Source organism: Dermacentor andersoni, chromosome 7 (genome assembly GCF_023375885.2).
Source record: "Dermacentor andersoni chromosome 7, qqDerAnde1_hic_scaffold, whole genome shotgun sequence".
NCBI classification, from domain to species: domain Eukaryota; kingdom Metazoa; phylum Arthropoda; class Arachnida; order Ixodida; family Ixodidae; genus Dermacentor; species Dermacentor andersoni.
The window spans coordinates 166,972,539-166,990,547 of record NC_092820.1 but is presented as its reverse complement, the minus strand read 5'-3'; the positions used below and the strand labels follow the sequence as shown (position 1 = coordinate 166,990,547).

General features: G+C 44.9%; 1 protein-coding gene across 32 annotated transcripts in view; it reads right to left on the bottom strand.

Moving 5' to 3' along the window:
• The window catches only part of LOC126533104 (uncharacterized), a 106,212-nt gene that overhangs the window by 80,800 nt on the left and 7,403 nt on the right, over nucleotides 1-18,009 (bottom strand). For 30 of the 32 annotated variants that reach the window (XM_055071770.2, XM_055071765.1, XM_055071786.2 and 27 more), the window contains exons 4-9: nucleotides 15,144-15,230; nucleotides 11,217-11,282; nucleotides 8,814-8,861; nucleotides 7,985-8,032; nucleotides 5,588-5,629; nucleotides 2,718-2,765 (exon numbers count right to left, since the gene is read on the bottom strand). In XM_055071770.2, coding sequence (XP_054927745.1) covers nucleotides 2,718-2,765; nucleotides 5,588-5,629; nucleotides 7,985-8,032; nucleotides 8,814-8,861; nucleotides 11,217-11,282; nucleotides 15,144-15,230 — 339 coding nt within the window. Of the gene's footprint in view, nucleotides 1-2,717; nucleotides 2,766-4,806; nucleotides 4,860-5,587; nucleotides 5,630-7,984; nucleotides 8,033-8,813; nucleotides 8,862-11,216; nucleotides 11,283-15,143; nucleotides 15,231-18,009 lie in introns of those variants that run through there. The other 2 variants (XM_055071769.2, XM_072289392.1) reach the window with 2 other exon arrangements.

Sequence of the window (18,009 nt, the reverse complement as noted above, 5' to 3'; positions counted from 1 at the left end):
CACAGTTGACTACCTCGTTGTGACTTAACTCTTTGGTAGCAATGCACGTAGCGGCTGAATGAAACCCAGACTTCTGCAAAGTACATGACAGCTCGTGTCACAAACGTTAACTTCAACATGCTTTATGCACTTATAATGCCAGAGCCCATGTGTAAAAAATGATGGCTCTAGATCAACCAACAAACACGAATGCGCCGCTGTCTTGAAGTCGACCATGGTGAACATTTACACTTAAGAGTGCGAACAGGCAACGACTATTTCCTAGGTATACTTTGTGGCGCAAAATACATTTCTTGAAAAGGGACAGAAGAAAGGAAGACAGTGAAGCGCCAACCATCAAGAAATGTATTTTGCGCCAGAAAGTATACCTAGGAAATCTAAGCACCAACTTGCCCAAGAAGAAGTCCTTTCGGAATATCTTTCTCTTGGCGCTTCACTGTCTTCCTTTCTTCTGTCCCTTTTCAAGGAATGTATTTTGCGGAACAAAGTATACCTAGGAAATCTAAGCACCAAGTTTCCCAAGAAGAAGTCCTTTAGGCAACGACTAGGACGAGTAGGTGACTCGAGCGAGCGCAGTTGACTCATGTACAGTCGACTCACGCACAGAAGCTGTAGGAATTTGGCGGTCAGTGCATGAATTGCAAATTATTTAGCAATCTTCGGGATGACCAGAGCCAGAGGGTGCATAACCAACTTTCATAGCGGAAACCTAAATCCGGGGGATAAGAGGGCCATTGGTGGGAAATAAGAGGCTGATAAAAGCTCGCTCAAGCATATGCCAAATTTAGGTTGCAGTCAATTATCAGTCTGTCGCTTTTGTTAGCATGATGAAATCTCGAAAATTTTCTTTAGTAAGAACATGTTGAAGCCTTGGCTGAATGGGACCACCTATAGAAAGGCTGTAGTATTTATCTGCGAAAAACAATACAAGAGGTGATGGGATCGGCACTCATCCGAAATAACAGACAATAATTCGCCGTTGTGTCGACCAACGCGAGAAATTGAAAAAATAAAGTAGAAGTGATGGAGAAGTATACGCAATTCAAATAGTGAATAAAGCACGTTTTAGTGAACAGGTTGAGGTGGTTCGTTCTCGCAGTTTTGCGCACAACGCTATCCAGAAAAGCTTTGTATTTTTGTGCACAGCCCTTCGTGTGCACGTTCATGAGAATGGAGCTGCAAAACATGAACTTAATCTGCCGGCTGTATAACTGCTGACTCTAAGGACGCAGATAAAACTGAATTTCCTCATTCAAATCCGTCATTAGCGATATCTAATCAGCTACCGTGTCCGCAATAAGGATTCAAGAGAGACTCGCGGGGCGACGTGGCAGCCCACAAAGGATCTGTTTTACCGATGGGCTGATGTAGTTTTGCGCCAGAAAGTGACACACAAATTGTGGGACACTGTAGTAGAGACCTTCGGGTTAATTTGGCTACCTGGTGCTCTCAAACATGTGTCATATGTGCTAAGATCATTTTTGAGCCCGGAAATCGGACACGACACCATGTGCTCAGCGTCACAACCACGCAGGTGTGAGCGATTTGTTGAAGACATAGAGACAGTCACGTAGTGATTTGATGTATCCCGTGGATAACACTTGAGCGGCAGCCATCGCACAGACAGGTAAAAAAAGTTTGGCTCGCGTTCATTGATTCTAAATATATGAGTAGTCATGTTCTCGTCAGAGTTCTCCCTCTAATGCACTGGCTTTTCTTCAATCTGCAGTAATCTACAGATGTAAGGTGCACAAAATTATACTGCTGGCGTTCCTGTGTGTCACTGCTCTATGTACTTCATCGCATTGGTGCCGCATTGGACTATCAGCAATGTGACTTGTAAGGATGTGGAATATGAAATTACCCGAACTACCAAATGCTGATCCACCGCCATGGCCACTGTCTCCAGAACCTAATTAAAAAACAAATGGACGAGTATTTCTTGTGCTTACGTGCAAGCTTTGTCGCTTGAAGAAGTACCAGCAATAGACAAACGAAAACAGTCGAGTTGCTGATTTGTCTGTAGTTAACGGTGGCTACAAGTTACTTCGTTAGCGATGCAACTGCGAGATTTGCATAGGAAACGAGGTGAACGGTGGGGAAGCGGTAGTGAGAGCGGGGGAAGCTTGGCATGCCACGCGGATTTCGCCTTAGCGATAGCCATCACGTGTCTGGTTGAATACAAATTAGCGAAGAAATGTGCCATTCCTTTCGTTACCTCCAAAAATGAGATAGCTTACTTCGCTTCACAGTGATACTTTCACTTGTCTCACCGCTATAAGCGCTAGCAGTTCATGGCCGTTACACTGAAGATGACAAAATAGTTCAGCAGGAGCTTGCATCAGTTGGTTTCGTGTTGCTTTGTTCTCTATTAATAAGACAAATTTTTTCTTTAGCCTGCGATATCCCAGCATGATCATATTGTCATGCTCGAACATGTGCTCCGGAGCACATACCTAGATTTTTAGGGTTGAACAAGATGTGTGATAGTTTGTCGTGTTCTTGCTTACTTTATGCAAGAAATGTGACATGATGCATCTATCCTTCTGTGGCACTTTTATAGAAACGGAACGAAAGAACAGCGAGAAAACAAACCGCTGCTTAATATGTTAATAAGAAACGCTCGAACAGGTGCATTCCAAAGCGCCAACTAAAACAAGTCTGCCTGACACCGAGGTTCGCAAACCGAGACATCATGAGATGGAACCTGCACTCACCCGAACCACCATACGATAATCCGCCGCCGTGGCCACCACTGCCAAAAGCTAGAAAAATAAGATGGGGAGGGAGTTGAACTTGCTCAATATGTCTTTAGTAGAATAAGTATTGTGATTTCAGTTTCAATAATCTAATCTTGTAAACTTAGAAACACTGGTTCACACAAATTTTATGGTCTTCCGCGGAATGCGTTGCACTCGAAATTGCCAAAATGAAACTTTTTTTAATGTGGTGAAAAATTAATCAATTCAAAAAAGTGGGAACACTTATAAAGAAGACTACACGTTCTCGCGCAAGCAACTCCTTCGTGATGTCCAAACGTAACGCTCTGATCGTTGATTCTACGGGACAGGTCCACGAAGCGGGGTGACACAGGTAAATAAATAGTCAGGTTGGTTCTTGGGCTTTGCCAATCATTACTGGCAAAAGTAACGATCGAAATTCTAGTTCGTTTCAGAATGCAAGTTGTCATTCGTATCACTACTATAAGTGCCCGAATTTCATTGCCATCTTCCCTAACTTGTTACTGGAGTCCTAGAGGTAGTTGTCTTGTTGTATACAATTGAAAAGAAAGAGTAGATTAGAGTCCACCTTGCGATTTCGTAATAGGGAAGTCAATGCTTTCCCTACTCATTGCAACACTCACAGAAATACTACGAAGAGATAAACACATTAAGCTTAAAAAACGAGGGAAACCAAATGTAAGAGAAGAGCTCACCATAGATGCCTGCCACATGTACACTCAGAAAGTAATAGATGATGGTGTAATGAAAACAATATAAAGCACGCACGCACACACGTGGTATTGTCCCACGCACGCGCGTGCTGATACAGTGTTCCATAATTCTGTCCTTGTTTTCAACTCATACCCTTGCAGCGCTAGAATGTTTTTGAAGTATGTGTTCGAATTTTTCCATATTCAGCCACAGTTACACAAATGCTTATTATTTAATCTTGGACCACGATATCAGTGCTAGCTTATTTCGCAAAAAAAAAACGCTGAAATCATGAATGAAATAACTCATTGTTTACATGGAAATCTCGTGTGACAATCATCAAATATTTGCTTTTGAAACAGCACATGCAACCAAGTGGCTCCACCAGTCACTTAATTGAAGTCGATGTGAATCGCATTGCGGATAGTCCATGACAAAGATTACTTTGCTTCAGCTATGCCCACTTCTAAAGTGTGCAGAACAGCATCGAATCTGTGGTCACCTTTCATGCTTACTGAAGATGGCAGCGTTAGGTCTGCAGAAGCATCAACATTTAGGCAAGTCGGTGTCGCTTGAATGTCGTGATGAGGCAGCGCAAACGACGAAGACACAAGGAAGACAGAATAGAAGGAAGCACACAGCGCTGTCCTGTATTTTTCTGTTCTTATATCTACATCGTTTGCGTAGCTCCATCAATGTGTTCAGAGTAATTTCTACTCAGTGAGGAAATGACGTCTGAATTCATTCGTTCGTCGAACGACACGTCTACAGACAGCACCTTCCGGAGCTTCTGAAACAACTACTCTTTGTTGTAGCTTCACCAGTAAACAAGAATGTGTGGCCGTCTTATAACCGAATTATATGCACGACCATAACATAGCATACTTTTATAGTATTGCAATATTGCTTTGAGCATACGTTGAAGAATGAACATAGTCATATCGACGAAGACGATGACGAACTGGACCTTGTGCAAGTTATTAGCTAGATTGCTCAACATTGCACTCTATATTGTAAATCTAGCTTTTAAATAGCATTCAGCACAATTTCTGTTTCTTTCGCGCAACAATATATAGCCACCCCGGCAATGGGCAGTGAGACGGAGATGACGCCCAGCCACCAGGACGGAAAATTCGAATATTGGCAAGGAGGACAACATTGCTAGGAAATGACAGGCTGACGAGTGCACAACGACCTTTTTCTGAGTTTAACTGAGCGATTATTATTATTAGTTGTTAACCTGATAAAACTTACTGAATGTTTCTTAAATGCGAAGAGCTTGAACCGGTGTTTCAATGGCTTTAACTTCAAGAAGTCTGCATAATGCTTAGCTAGGCAGTCCTAGGCACCAACAGATGGGATCCCCACTCACCAGAACCCCCAGAAGATAATCCGCTGCCGTAGTGACCACCACTTACAACTAAATAAAATGAAAGAATTGGGGTCGAGGGGCGAAGAGGCCTGGATATAAACATTTTATATCTTGAGTACCGTAAGTGTGGTCGAGTTGGTTGTGGTAATTTATTGTCGTGGCTTTGTCCACAGAAGAAAATTTAAAAAATTGATCCATTGTACTCAAGGTTACGTCAGTGAACTTCCATACACTACGCTAAAAAATCCTCGTTGATGAAGTGCGCTTGTAAGCATACTGGGAAGATTAATAGGCGTGACACCCGCTGTTTATTAGCGATGTGAAGGGCGAAATTAAGGCGGATAAAACCTGCTGAAAAGAACTCGACAGCTTCCTGTATCGTGGTGATCGCAATGAAGAAATAAGATTTATAATGTTTAATGTTCAAAAGCGGCACAGGGAGTTTGACAAGATGTAGTGCGATTAAATGTATTAATTTGGACTCCTCAGGGTTCTTTACGTGCGCTCAATGCTCAGCATAGAAGTGTTTTTGCGTTCCTCCCCTGTCATTCAACGGCTGGCACCTATGTTCATGAATAAAAAAAAATACGGGTGGGGTCTAGTTCATTTCGCAAGGCCGGCTTTCATTTACAGGCTTCTTTATGGACATGCGCCTAATGCTCTTTGTATGGTATACAAGCTTTTCAAGGTTGCCCTTTGTGTAACCTTCAGAAGTACTATTATTTAATGGCTGTGGCCATTCATCATACAACCAGTGCCTTGACATATTATCTGCGCTCACCTGAACCCCCAGAACCGGTGCCAAAGTGTCCACCTCCGGAACCTGAAGGGCAAAGGTATACATGTGGTCCATAAATCCCGCTGGCGAAATCTGTCAGTTGTAGAAGTATGACTTCTAAGCTGAGGGAGAATTCTCATGAAAATCGCTTAAACATCTCCCATGTCTAGCGATCCCCTATGTGAGTGATATAATTACAGGACCAGTTCACTGATGGTGGTGACAGCGAGAACGGCACAGCATAGTTTAGCCCTCCTTCTAGAAATTACATGCATTTTTCTTGAGAGAAATGTAGCATGGGCTAGGTGGAAGAAAAAATTAGCGAAGGAATACGCCTAGGCATTCATCGTCTTCCAAAATACGTATATTGTGGCTTGTTTCAGAGTGCTTTCTCTCATTCACGTCCCGACTGTAGGCGTTGGAATTTTCTCGCCATCACCCTTTAGTCAATGCAGGAATTATCCATTTTTGATGGGGTCGTCGTTTGGTTGTTACTTAATAAATATACTAATAGGAAGATACGCAATAATACAGCCGGCTATGTCAAGACACAACTCAGGCATCACTAGTAGCCCTTACACCACATAAAACATATATACGTACATACTAAAATGACACTGCTAAGACTACAAAAAAAAAGGCATCAAAGAACTGCGCCTGACCAAGGACGATATACAAACTTGTAAATTAATAATATCATTCGAACAGTGTGCAAGTGATCCATGCCAGCCTAAAGAGTTAGCAACGAGAGCTACGAACACAAATCAAATGAATTGAATTGTCGTCCTTAAGGAAATTACACTGGGCAGAAAAAGGAGGTCTCAGTGGAATAATCAATGGACAATATACTTTGTCAACAGCAAAATTGCACGTGCCGAGAAGGTGCAAACTGGAGTAAATGGATACGCTGTTTATGATATTGAGGGCAGTTATTGCGAGTGTGCTTGGTTACTCTAGTAGTGGGTGGCTGCCCCCTTTTCGCGCAATGAACAAAGTAAGTTGAGTAAGCTAGTGAATTGAACTGTAGGGTTTTACGTGACAGAACCATGACTTGATTATCAAGTGTGCCGGAGTGGGGAACTACGGAATATTTGCGTCTACCTTGGAATCTGCAACGTGCCCCTAATTCATGGGACACGGGCGTCTTTGCATTTCGCCCCCATCGAAATGCGGCCACTGCAGCCTGGATTCGATCCCACGACGTGGTGCTTAGCTGCGCAACGTTATAGCCGCTAAGCCACCACGGTGATTCAGTTGCGTAAGCCATGCCCAGGAGTACAAGGTCCTGAAGGTATCCAATGCGCATTTAATTTACATGTTTATTGATCCTCTATTAATGTAATGAGTCACAATACGATTTATTTGTCGAGCAACATGTTCTCATATCACATCCTGCGGAGCTTATGAGAAATGTGCTTCGCGTCCGATGCAATAATTTCCAGACTGACATGTCCAAGGAGAGAGCAGAAGCTTCCTGACGGCCAACTACCTCATTTTCGTTTATGCTCATACTGACTAGGAATTCATTCAGCTTGATTTTAGTTGCCGATAAAAGGCGCAATGGTGACGCCTTTGCAATGGCAGACTGTAGGAAGAGCGAATCGGTAGAAAAATAAAACTGAGCCAATGTCTCTTAAGCCGTTCTTAAGTTCGAATCTATTATAATTGTAGATATTTCGTTAAACAAAATATATCAAACTATATATTTGAAAATGCTTAGCGGGGCCAAACTCAAACATAATGTTGCAGGAAACCATATTCATTGGATCACAGACAACTGTACCTACCGCACTGCTTGCATCACACGTGTCTGCATGCTTTTATTCGATGCCCTTCTTTGTTCATCTTTTTGCTTTTTCACAGAAGATCTACCTTGCGTCAAATCTCCAGAAAAAAGAACGACGAGGAACAGCTCTGCCAAAGTAGGTCACGTCATGTGCGAGAACCGGTAGCTACTTCAATATGCGTTGGGACGCGCGAGGCAAACGTGGATCCACTCCCTAGATCCACTAATTTACACGAACGCCTGACTATCTTGTAATAGATGCATGCATCGGAGCAACAGATGTCTTGTTTTGATTGGATGCGTTGAGAATGTTTTATCAGTGCCAGGAATCATTAAAGCTACAGATGTCATGATGAAAGGGAAAGATCTAAGCTGGGACGAGGACAGTGATGTTGTCGAAAATAAAAAGGCTAACGAGAGCACAATATCGCATATTCGTCGAGACCTTAGACGTAGTTTAGCTTGCTACAGACGAGTATCACATTGCGTTGTTACCCTGAGGTGATAAATTTCTTCAATGAGCAAGGCTTGAGGTCCCCTGGGCTCAACTAAAGCAGAGTGCCTATTGTTAAGCGAGGCAAACCAATACATTAGGAGATGGAATTTGTGCTCACCGTAACCACCATACGATGATCCTCCGCTGCCACCGTAGCCGCCAGAACCTAAAAAAGGAATTACAATTACTCAGAGAGAAACCGTAATTTTTCCACCTCTTGTGTTACGCATGGTGAGATGGTTCTGGAGATTCATTGTCATGGTTTTTGCCCGCAAAGCTTGGCGATTTTGTGCTACACATTAAGGATGTGCGAGGATCTAGTTTCTGAGCAGTAAATGTATATTGCAGGTTGGCGCAGCGTACAGAAAGAAATAACGCTGATAGACTGACTGATGAAGTTTAACGACCGAAAACGATACGCGTGCTGTGCGAGGTGGTGCTGGTAGTGGACAGTTTGGGTTTCTTTAGAGCCCACTGCGTCTTTGAACGTGCACCAAGTGCTCGGGGTACGAGCGCTCCTGCCTGCTGGTCCCGCTGTAAAGCGGCCACGAGAATCGAACGTGCGACATTGCGTTCAATAGCTGAGTTCAGCCGCTGCTGAGCCACCAAGACAATTCCAAGTGATACCGAGGGTGGACATTGATCTATCACACTGATTTCTCTTTAGCCACAATCACCACGTAGGCAGGGGAAAATAAAGTGCGTCAATGTGTATTCGGCTCATTTGTAATTTCAGTGAGGTTGTTCAAGGTTGTTTCAGAGTGCATCCTTTCACTTAGTGACTTTTGTAATGTGCACGGATTACTGATAGTAGAGTGTCCAATATCGTTTTGACCGTGGTAATTTTCGTAAATGTTATAATTGCTCATATTTTACGATCGTGGCGACCCTCCCATCGTGCTACGTACGGGCGCTCGCGCTCGTATAGACGTGCAATTCGTACTAACCGAAACCTCCAGATGTTGATAATCCACCATGGCCGCCAGCGCCAGAACCTAAAGAAATGGTGAAAGTTTACAAGTGTATCACACAGTGCGCTGACACAATCTGTCGGTTGAACAACTATGAATTCGAGCAGATGGTGAAAAAATTGGAGAGCTCACATGGTTTGCACATTAGCGATGTTCATCGAGTCAATGTGTGGGCGAAAAATGAATGAGTCTGGTTCCTGCAGTGGACTGATGGCGTTCAAGGGCTAAGGAGGCCAACCGCTGCTTTAAGATATTGCGAAGATTTCACCTGAACGAAAGCTTTCCACGGGGACAGGTTGACGGAAACCTAATACAGAAATACGCTTTGGCGTTTGTCACTCCAACATCAAGGCGATATTGTCTATATTGTAGACTCTAGAGTGTAGGAAACAACGAATAGGCCAATCAGAGTAGAGGTATTCTGGAATATAGTTGGCGTATAGCGTAACATGCTGTAGAAGCTTCAAAAATGGGGATGATTTCAAGAATTCACCATAAATTGAAATATAGATATTAGAGCCACGCCACAAATATCGTATGAACAGGCAGAAACGGTGCCGTGTATAAGTATGGAAAGCCTGGTCGGCACAAACAATTGTAGGATCACTGGGCAGATTGGATATCTATGGGTGAAATTTGAAGTTCTGGGTATATCAATTGATAGGCGCAGAAATCAGAAAATTCCTGGGCCTGGGAAAAACGACTCGCAAAGAGTAAAATTAACTGAAAATCATTAGAAACAGGGTAACTAAGATGTCAGCTGAAAATATTGTTGAATTACTCTGTACTAGCCATTGTTTTGTACGATGTTTGAAAGAAGGGTGTCAATCAAAGATGCGCGCACAGAGTGACAGCCGTAGCTATAGGGACAAGAAATCACGTGAGATGCATGTGTTACAGAATAAAAAAAAAGTGTCCAGAGGTTGCATGATCCTACACGGTTGCATGATCCTACAAGTTTTCTGCAAGTTTCCTTGAAAATTTCTTTTTCTTCTTGTCGCACTGTGGTCGGTCTTCTATAGACGGCGGGCATGCGTAAACCAAATTATCGTCATAATAACTTTGCAAGCGCTTGCCATTTCTCCTCACGCACACGCGAATAAATATTTCCCTCATCTCACTCACCATCCCTCGGCGCCGACATACATTCCGCGGCGTTCTTACCACAGTCCGCCTACTCAGCCCGTGCATCTTGCGGTGCCGCGACTGCTGTGCACCTCCAGCTGTTCTGAACGAGCACATACTGACGTCGCCCTGTTCGTTCCAACGTTTTGCGGTGGTGAACTCAATGTATAGAACATTTGCAGCGCCCGCGTGTTCTGAAGCATGCACTCGCTAGAGTACTCCCCTCAGATCCACACGGGCTGCTTAGAGAGACAATCTATATGCTTCCCAATCCCCTTGCTGTGCCTGGCGCTGTGTATGAAAACCACAACGGTCTAAGAGCACAGGGAGAAAAAAAAAGACGTGTGTTCTCTCGCAGCTGTAGTAACTCATCGCTGCACCTGATTATTTGCTGTGCTGAACGCACGGAGACCATAACAGCAGAATAACCACGTCAGAAATCACGGGCCTCCATCAGTACTAATCTATTGTTGGCGTGTGTGGATTTTTTTTTTTTTGCCATTTCGCTTTTCACAAGATACGCCGCAGGTGTCCTCCCTTTTCTACCAGCTCTTGTTATCACAACGGTAAAACGACGAAAGCGCCATGTTTTAGCTTAACAAAGACAGATGGTACCACCTTTCCCTTCCTGCTGTAGACGACGCGAATTTGAGCATTCATTTTCGACGAAATACGCAAGTAATGCATTCAAACGTGTTAATTTACTCTAAGCACAAAAGAATGCTACATCTTTGTGAAAGTTTAGCGGAAACGAGTCAGCGGTTTAATCGGGAGATTCGTGCATACCTTTGGAATGGCTTGAGACACAAAATATGACATCACAGGTGGCTCCGCACCCCATGCGCGGGTGTAAGTGGTTGCCGAAAAAAAAAATCCTGCGTAGTCTAGGGCGCCCAATGTGCCGAAAAAATACCGAATATCGAGAACAAGATTCGGCACCATGCGTGAAATACTAGTGTGCTCAGAGAGAGTATGCAGTCATCTGCATGGACATTTAAATGGCTCTCAATACTTTTATTCGGTGTAGAACAAAACATTTGAACCATTTTTTTTTGGCAGCAACATCGTTGACAGCTACGTACGTTCTCTGTTCAAGTTTTAATATCTCAGAAGAATCCATGTGCAACGCTAGTTTTCCAGTCTACTGAGTTACGCGTGATTTCATTTGCGTCCCGTGTAACAAACGCTTAAGTATCTGCCACAGAGATTACTCCAGCAGCATAAATTTATTGAGTAGGTAAGAGCTGAACTTACCTGAACCTGAACCACCAGATAAAATTCCCAGGCCGCCAGTACTGGTTCCCGAGCCGCCGCCGCCGCCTGAGCCAAGATGCACAACAGAAAAAAAATGTAAGAGAGAGAGAGAGAGAGAGACAGAGAGAGAGAGAGTAATAGTTCTAGGTAACTTCCTGTTAATCGAAGCCGGACAGGCCGCCATTGGAATATGAACCTGGCAACGTTTAACGCTAGAACGTTATCTAGTGAGGCGAGTCTAGCAGTGCTATTGGAGGAATTAGAGGGCAGTAAATGGGATATAATAGGGCTCAGTGAAGTTAGGAGGCCAAAAGAAGCATATACAGTGCTCAGAAGCGGGCACGTCCTGTGCTACCGGGGCTTAGCGGAGAGACGAGAACTAGGAGTCGGATTCCTGATTAATAAGAATATAGCTGGTAACATGCAGGAATTCTATAGCATTAACGAGAGGGTGGCATGTCTTGTTCTGAAACTTAATAAGAGGTACAAAATGAAGGTTGTACAGGTCTACGCCCCTACATCCAGTCATGATGACCAGGAAGTCGAAAGCTTCTATGAAGACGTGGAATCAGCGATGGGTAGAGTGAAAACAAAATACACTATACTGATGGGCGATTTCAATGCCAAGGTAGGCAAGAAGCAGGCTGGAGACAAGGCAGTGGGGGAATACGGCATAGGCACAAGGAATAGCAGGGGAGAGTTATTAGTAGAGTTTGCAGAACACAATAATATGCGGATAATGAATACCTTCTTCCGCAAGCGGGACAGCCGAAAGTGGACGTGGAGGAGCCCGAACGGCGAGACTAGAAATGAAATAGACTTCATACTCTGCGCTAACCCTGGCATCATACAAGATGTGGACGTGCTCGGTAAGGTGCGCTGCAGTGACCACAGGATGGTAAGAACTAGAATTAGCCTAGACTTGAGGAGGGAACGGAAGAAACTGGCACATAAGAAGCCGATCAATGAGTTAGCGGTAAGAGGGAAAATAGAGGAATTCCAGATCAAGCTACAGAACAGGTATTCGGCTTTAACTCAGGAAGAGGACCTTAGTGTTGAAGCAATGAACGACAACCTTGTGGGCATCATTAAGGAGTGTGCAATAGAAGTCGGCGGTAACTCTATTAGACAGGATACCAGTAAGCTATCGCAGGAGACGAAAGATCTGATCAAGAAACGCCAATGTATGAAAGCCTCTAACCCTACAGCTAGAATAGAACTGGCAGAACTTTCGAAGTTAATCAATAAGCGTAAGACAGCTGACATAAGGAAGTATAATATGGATAGAATTGAACAAGCTCTCAGGAACGGAGGAAGCCTAAAAGCAGAGAAGAAGAAACTAGGAATTGGCAAGAATCAGATGTATGCGTTAAGAGACAAAGCCGGCAATATCATTACTAATATGGATGAGATAGTTCAAGTGGCTGAGGAGTTCTATAGAGATTTATACAATACGAGTGGAACCCACGATGATAATGAAAGAGAGAATAGTCTAGAGGAATTCGAAATCCCACAAGTAACGCCGGAAGAAGTAAGGAAAGCCTTGGGAGCTATGCAAAGGGGGAAGGCAGCTGGGGAGGATCAGATAACAGCAGATTTGTTGAAGGACGGTGGGCAGATTGTTCTAGAAAAACTGGCCACCCTGTACACACAATGCCTCATGACCTCGAGCGTACTGGAATCTTGGAAGAACGCTAACATAATGCTAATACATAAGAAAGGGGACGCCAAAGACTTGAAAAATTATAGACCGATCAGCTTACTGATCAGCTTACAGCTTACTGTCCGTTGCCTACAAAGTATTTACTAAGGTAATTGCAAATAGAATCAGGAACACCTTAGACTTCCGTCAACCAAAGGACCAGGCAGGATTCCGTAAAGGCTACTCAACAATAGATCATATTCACACTATCAATCAGGTGATAGAAAAATGTGCGGAATATAACCAACCATTATATATAGCTTTCATTGATTATGAGAAAGCGTTTGATTCAGTCGAAACATCAGCAGTCATGGAGGCATTGCGGAATCAGGGTGTAGACGAGCCGTACGTAAAAATACTGAAAGATATCTATAGCGGCTCCACAGCCACTGTAGTCCTCCATAAAGAAAGCAACAAAATCCCTATAAAGAAAGGCGTCAGGCAGGGAGATACGATCTCTCCAATGCTATTCACAGCATGTTTACAGGAGGTATTTAGAGACCTGGATTGGGAAGAATTGGGGATAAGAGTAAATGGAGAATACCTTAGTAACTTGCGCTTCGCTGATAATATTGCCTTGCTTAGTAATTCAGGGGACCAACTGCAATGCATGCTCACTGACCTGGAGAGGCAGAGCAGAAGGGTGGGACTAAAAATTAATCTGCAGAAAACTAAAGTAATGTTTAACAGTCTCGGAAGGGAACAGCAGTTTACGATAGGTAGCGAGGCACTGGAAGTGGTAAGGGAATACATCTACTTAGGACAGGTAGTGACTGCTGATCCGGATCATGAGAGTGAAATAATCAGAAGAATAAGAATGGGCTGGGGTGCGTTTGGCAGGCATTCTGAGATCATGAACAGCAGGTTGCCGTTATCCCTCAAGATAAAAGTTTATAACAGCTGTGTCTTACCAGTACTCACGTACGGGGCAGAAACCTGGAGGCTTACGAAAAGGGTTCTACTTAAATTGAGGACGACGCAACGAGCTATGGAAAGAAGAATGATAGGTGTAACATTAAGGGATAAGAAGGGATAAGAAAAGAGCAGATTGGGTGAGGGAACAAACGCGCGTTAATGACATCTTAGTTGAAATCAAGAAAAAGAAATGGGCATGGGCAGGACATGTAATGAGGAGGGAAGATAACCGGTGGTCATTAAGGGTTACGGACTGGATTCCGAGGGAAGGGAAACGTAGCAGGGGGCGACAGAAAGTTAGGTGGGCAGATGAGATTAGGAAGTTTGGAGGGTCAACATGGCCACAATTAGTACATGACCGGGGCAGTTGGAGAAATGTGGGAGAGGCCTTTGCCCTGCAGTGGGCGTAACCAGGCTGATGATGATGATGATGATGAATCGAAGCTGAAAATATTGGTTGAAGAGGGAGGCGTACTAATCAGGCACACATTAGTCAATTTACTTGTGGAAGTTCTTCAGCAGTGAATTAGAGTGACTGGTGGATTTCCAATACCGTTTGGTACATGTTACAATCGTAAAGCCAGGTGTCTTTGCTAAGGAGGTACGCCACACACTTGTGCCGCTGGGGCATCAAGTAAATTCGGTCTAGCACACAATTCACCGCCAACAGACATTAAGGCTGAATAAAAATGGCGTTTTTAACCTTCTTGCGCCAGGCAACGGTCCTTAATTAGATGAGTTTCAGAAATAATTTCCTTTCCGTTTCCCAGTATGGCTTTTATATATTTATTGCCGCTTCAGCTCAAGCTCGAGCAGTCACATTTAAAAGCAAGCGGGAATTAACCCCGACTTACCGGCCCGTCCCTCTCGGTTTGTTTCAACCCCTGATGATGCAGTAAGCGGGAAGAAATTTAAATACGCTAAACGAAAAGGAAGTCCTCGACATGCTACGCTGCCGCATTCCTTCTGTTAAACGTGTGGGCATGTTCATTGACAAGAGAGGCCTCAGAAGGCTCACAGAGGACGTGCGGCGTGATAGTTAAACGGGCTGCAGGATACACAATGAAGGTTGGCCAGAAAATTGACGAGTGCGTTCATTTCAGGAGCACTTGCATACCATTTCGTAATAACGTACCTTCTTCTTGCTCCACAGCGCGCAATTAACAAGTGAAAATATTCGAAGCAAAAATACACTTCAGGGTAGGAGCTCCTTCATTCTCTTATATTATAAGGATAAATAACTAACCCACTGGCGCAGGAGTTGTTCCTTCCGCTCTCCCTTTCTCAAGTACGTAAACAGCTCCACTCACCTGAACTACTTGACCAAGTAGTTAGGCCTCCACTGCTGCCACCCGTGGCACTCCCCAGGGCACTGCCGCCGCCGCCACCGATAGAACCTGAGATAGTGAAAAAGAAAATAGAATTTGGCCATTGACCATCACTGCAAAACTTGGTTGCAGATTGGGGTAGGTGAATTAGGTAGAAGTAGTCAAAGAAATTGCAAAAGTGCCAGTGTATCAATGTGGCGTCGCTGTCTGGCTAGAAGTGCAGCGATGACATGCGTCCAGTGTGTCGAAGGTGTGTCCCAAAACTTGATAACACGTGCGAAAACTTTTATCTGATGATCTCACGGCAGTTCGCTTAAGCGCTGACTTTCAAGAGACCGAATAAAAAGAAAAAAGAACACCTGATAACTTGGTTGCTTGAGACAGTAGTCATGAAACCTGCAATTCTGCCGACCTCTAGACACTCTGGAATGCAATTCAGAAGGATCCCCCTGAACATCTGGCAAACTAAAGGACTGCACTCCCGCCCTATGAGCTGCTACAAATGCCTGCAAACACTTGGACAACGCGTATAAGAAGCTGCTCCGCAACCTGAAGAATACACCGCAGCAGAGGTGTTATGTCCGTAGAACCTGTAACTGGCTAGCGGGAGTGCAAGACACGCCCGCTTTGCGAGCTCTCCACATTGTGGCGTCTACTGAGTTATTGGCGCAACGCATCACGGCTTCTGACACAGCCGTCGTTCTCAGCATTCATACATAATGAGTACACCGGTTCGATTTCCTCAATTCCAGCCAACTAAATATCGTTGTCATACTTAAGTTATTGGGCTGTCTTCATTGTTGTCGTCCCGTTAGCATCTTGACGCCGGTGTCGCCGCCTCTTCACCGTCATCATTGCCATACCACCGTTCTAGTCATCATCGTACGTTAGTCTCGTGCCGTCGTTTGGCTGGAGTTTTTGTAGCTGTTGTCTTCATTCCGGTGGTTGTTAACGTAAGGCCGTCTGCGTCATTTTCATAATTTCATCGTTTCACTACTGTCGTTCCGCTAACTGCGAGATGCTAACCTACACCGCCTCTGAAGCACCGTGTGTGAGGACAACGGAAATATGGTCGAGGGTTCACGTGCTTTTGAAGTCGCAACCGACAAAGCTGCCAGCTATTCCGGATGCGGTAAGCATGGGAACTTCTGCACCCTGCTCTAAAGCTACACCCGGGAAATTATAACTGCTTTGGTTCGGAATATTTCGGATAGGAGGCGGGGTTGGAGATAAAGGAGAATAATCTCATGGGTGGCGGCAATGGAAAAGAAACCTGCCATGAGTAACTACTTCAGAGGAAAAGACGAAGTCCGGAAGGAAACAATTTATGATAGATATATGACGATAGATGGATAGATGACGAGGGACAAGAAAGTGAAACACACGCACACGCACACGCACACACACGCACACACACGCGCACACACGCGCACACACGCGCACACACGCGCACACACGCGCGCACACGCGCGCGCACACACACACACACACACACACACACACACACACACACACACACACACACACACACACACACACACACACACACACACACACACACACACACACACACACACACACACACACACACACACACACACACACACACACACACACACACACACACACACACACACACACACACACACACACACACACACACACACACACACACACACACACACACACACACACACACACACACACACACACACACACACACACACACACACACACACACACACACACACACACACACACACACACACACACACACACACACACACACACACACACACACACACACACACACACACACACACACACACACACACACACACACACACACACACACACACACACACACACACACACACACACACACACACACACACACACACCGGGCGTCTGACGAACATACGGGGAACTGACGAACATACGTCGTTTACGATGTGCTTATGGTGATGTGAAGAGATACAGCACGTGTTCTCTTGGCAAATAGCCACAGCTCATATGCGTGCCAGGCTGAGAGCAGCATTTGGAGAGCTGCCTTCGATTCACAACATGCAGCCCCTGGTTCGGTGGTTGACAAACATAGTGGCTTGCATAGTGGTGCAGCATACTTAGACGCAGGTACATATAGTACAGAAAAAAAAATTGGCTGAAGGCTGAGCTTGGTTAAGCCTGGAAGATTGCGAAAGCAATACCCTTGGCTGCGCCTTGGTTCGGCTGATGGTGTGGACATGGTTGCCCTTTGTTAAACTTATAGCTATACATCATCCGACATAGCGCAAGGCAGCGCGCCGACCACTGCGAGGAGGCGAGCTGTAGCCCCATTTACCCTCCTAGCGTGACGTCACACCAGCGAGCGCCCTCTCTCGGTAGCGCCGCAGCAGCGGCGCGCAAGGCTTCGCCTCGACCATCGATGCCGCGAGCTGGGGCCCCGTCTCTCGGTCTGGCGTGACGTCACACAGTCACGTGACGCGCAGCTGTGTAAGGAGGCGCCACGACCACCGATGGGCCGAAAGTGCGAGCAGTATTGCTTTCGCAATAAAAAATGAGGACAAGATTACCTTGCACAGCGTATGTCTCCGCCTCTTTATATTGTCTTCGTTTTCGTGCGCTATCTGCACGAGACGACGTTATGTGGCTGTTTATGCATGGAAGCAATGGTTCCTTTAAGCTCGCAACATCTGGGGACATGAAGTGGACGCACGGCGTTGTTTCATGACATGACCATCGCACCGCACACTTGAGGAGCTGCCTGCAGTAGCCGAACTAAGTGTGCTATTATAAGGTGAAAGATTCAGCGCAAGGACCGAGGAGAAACCGCAAAGAACAGTCGAGA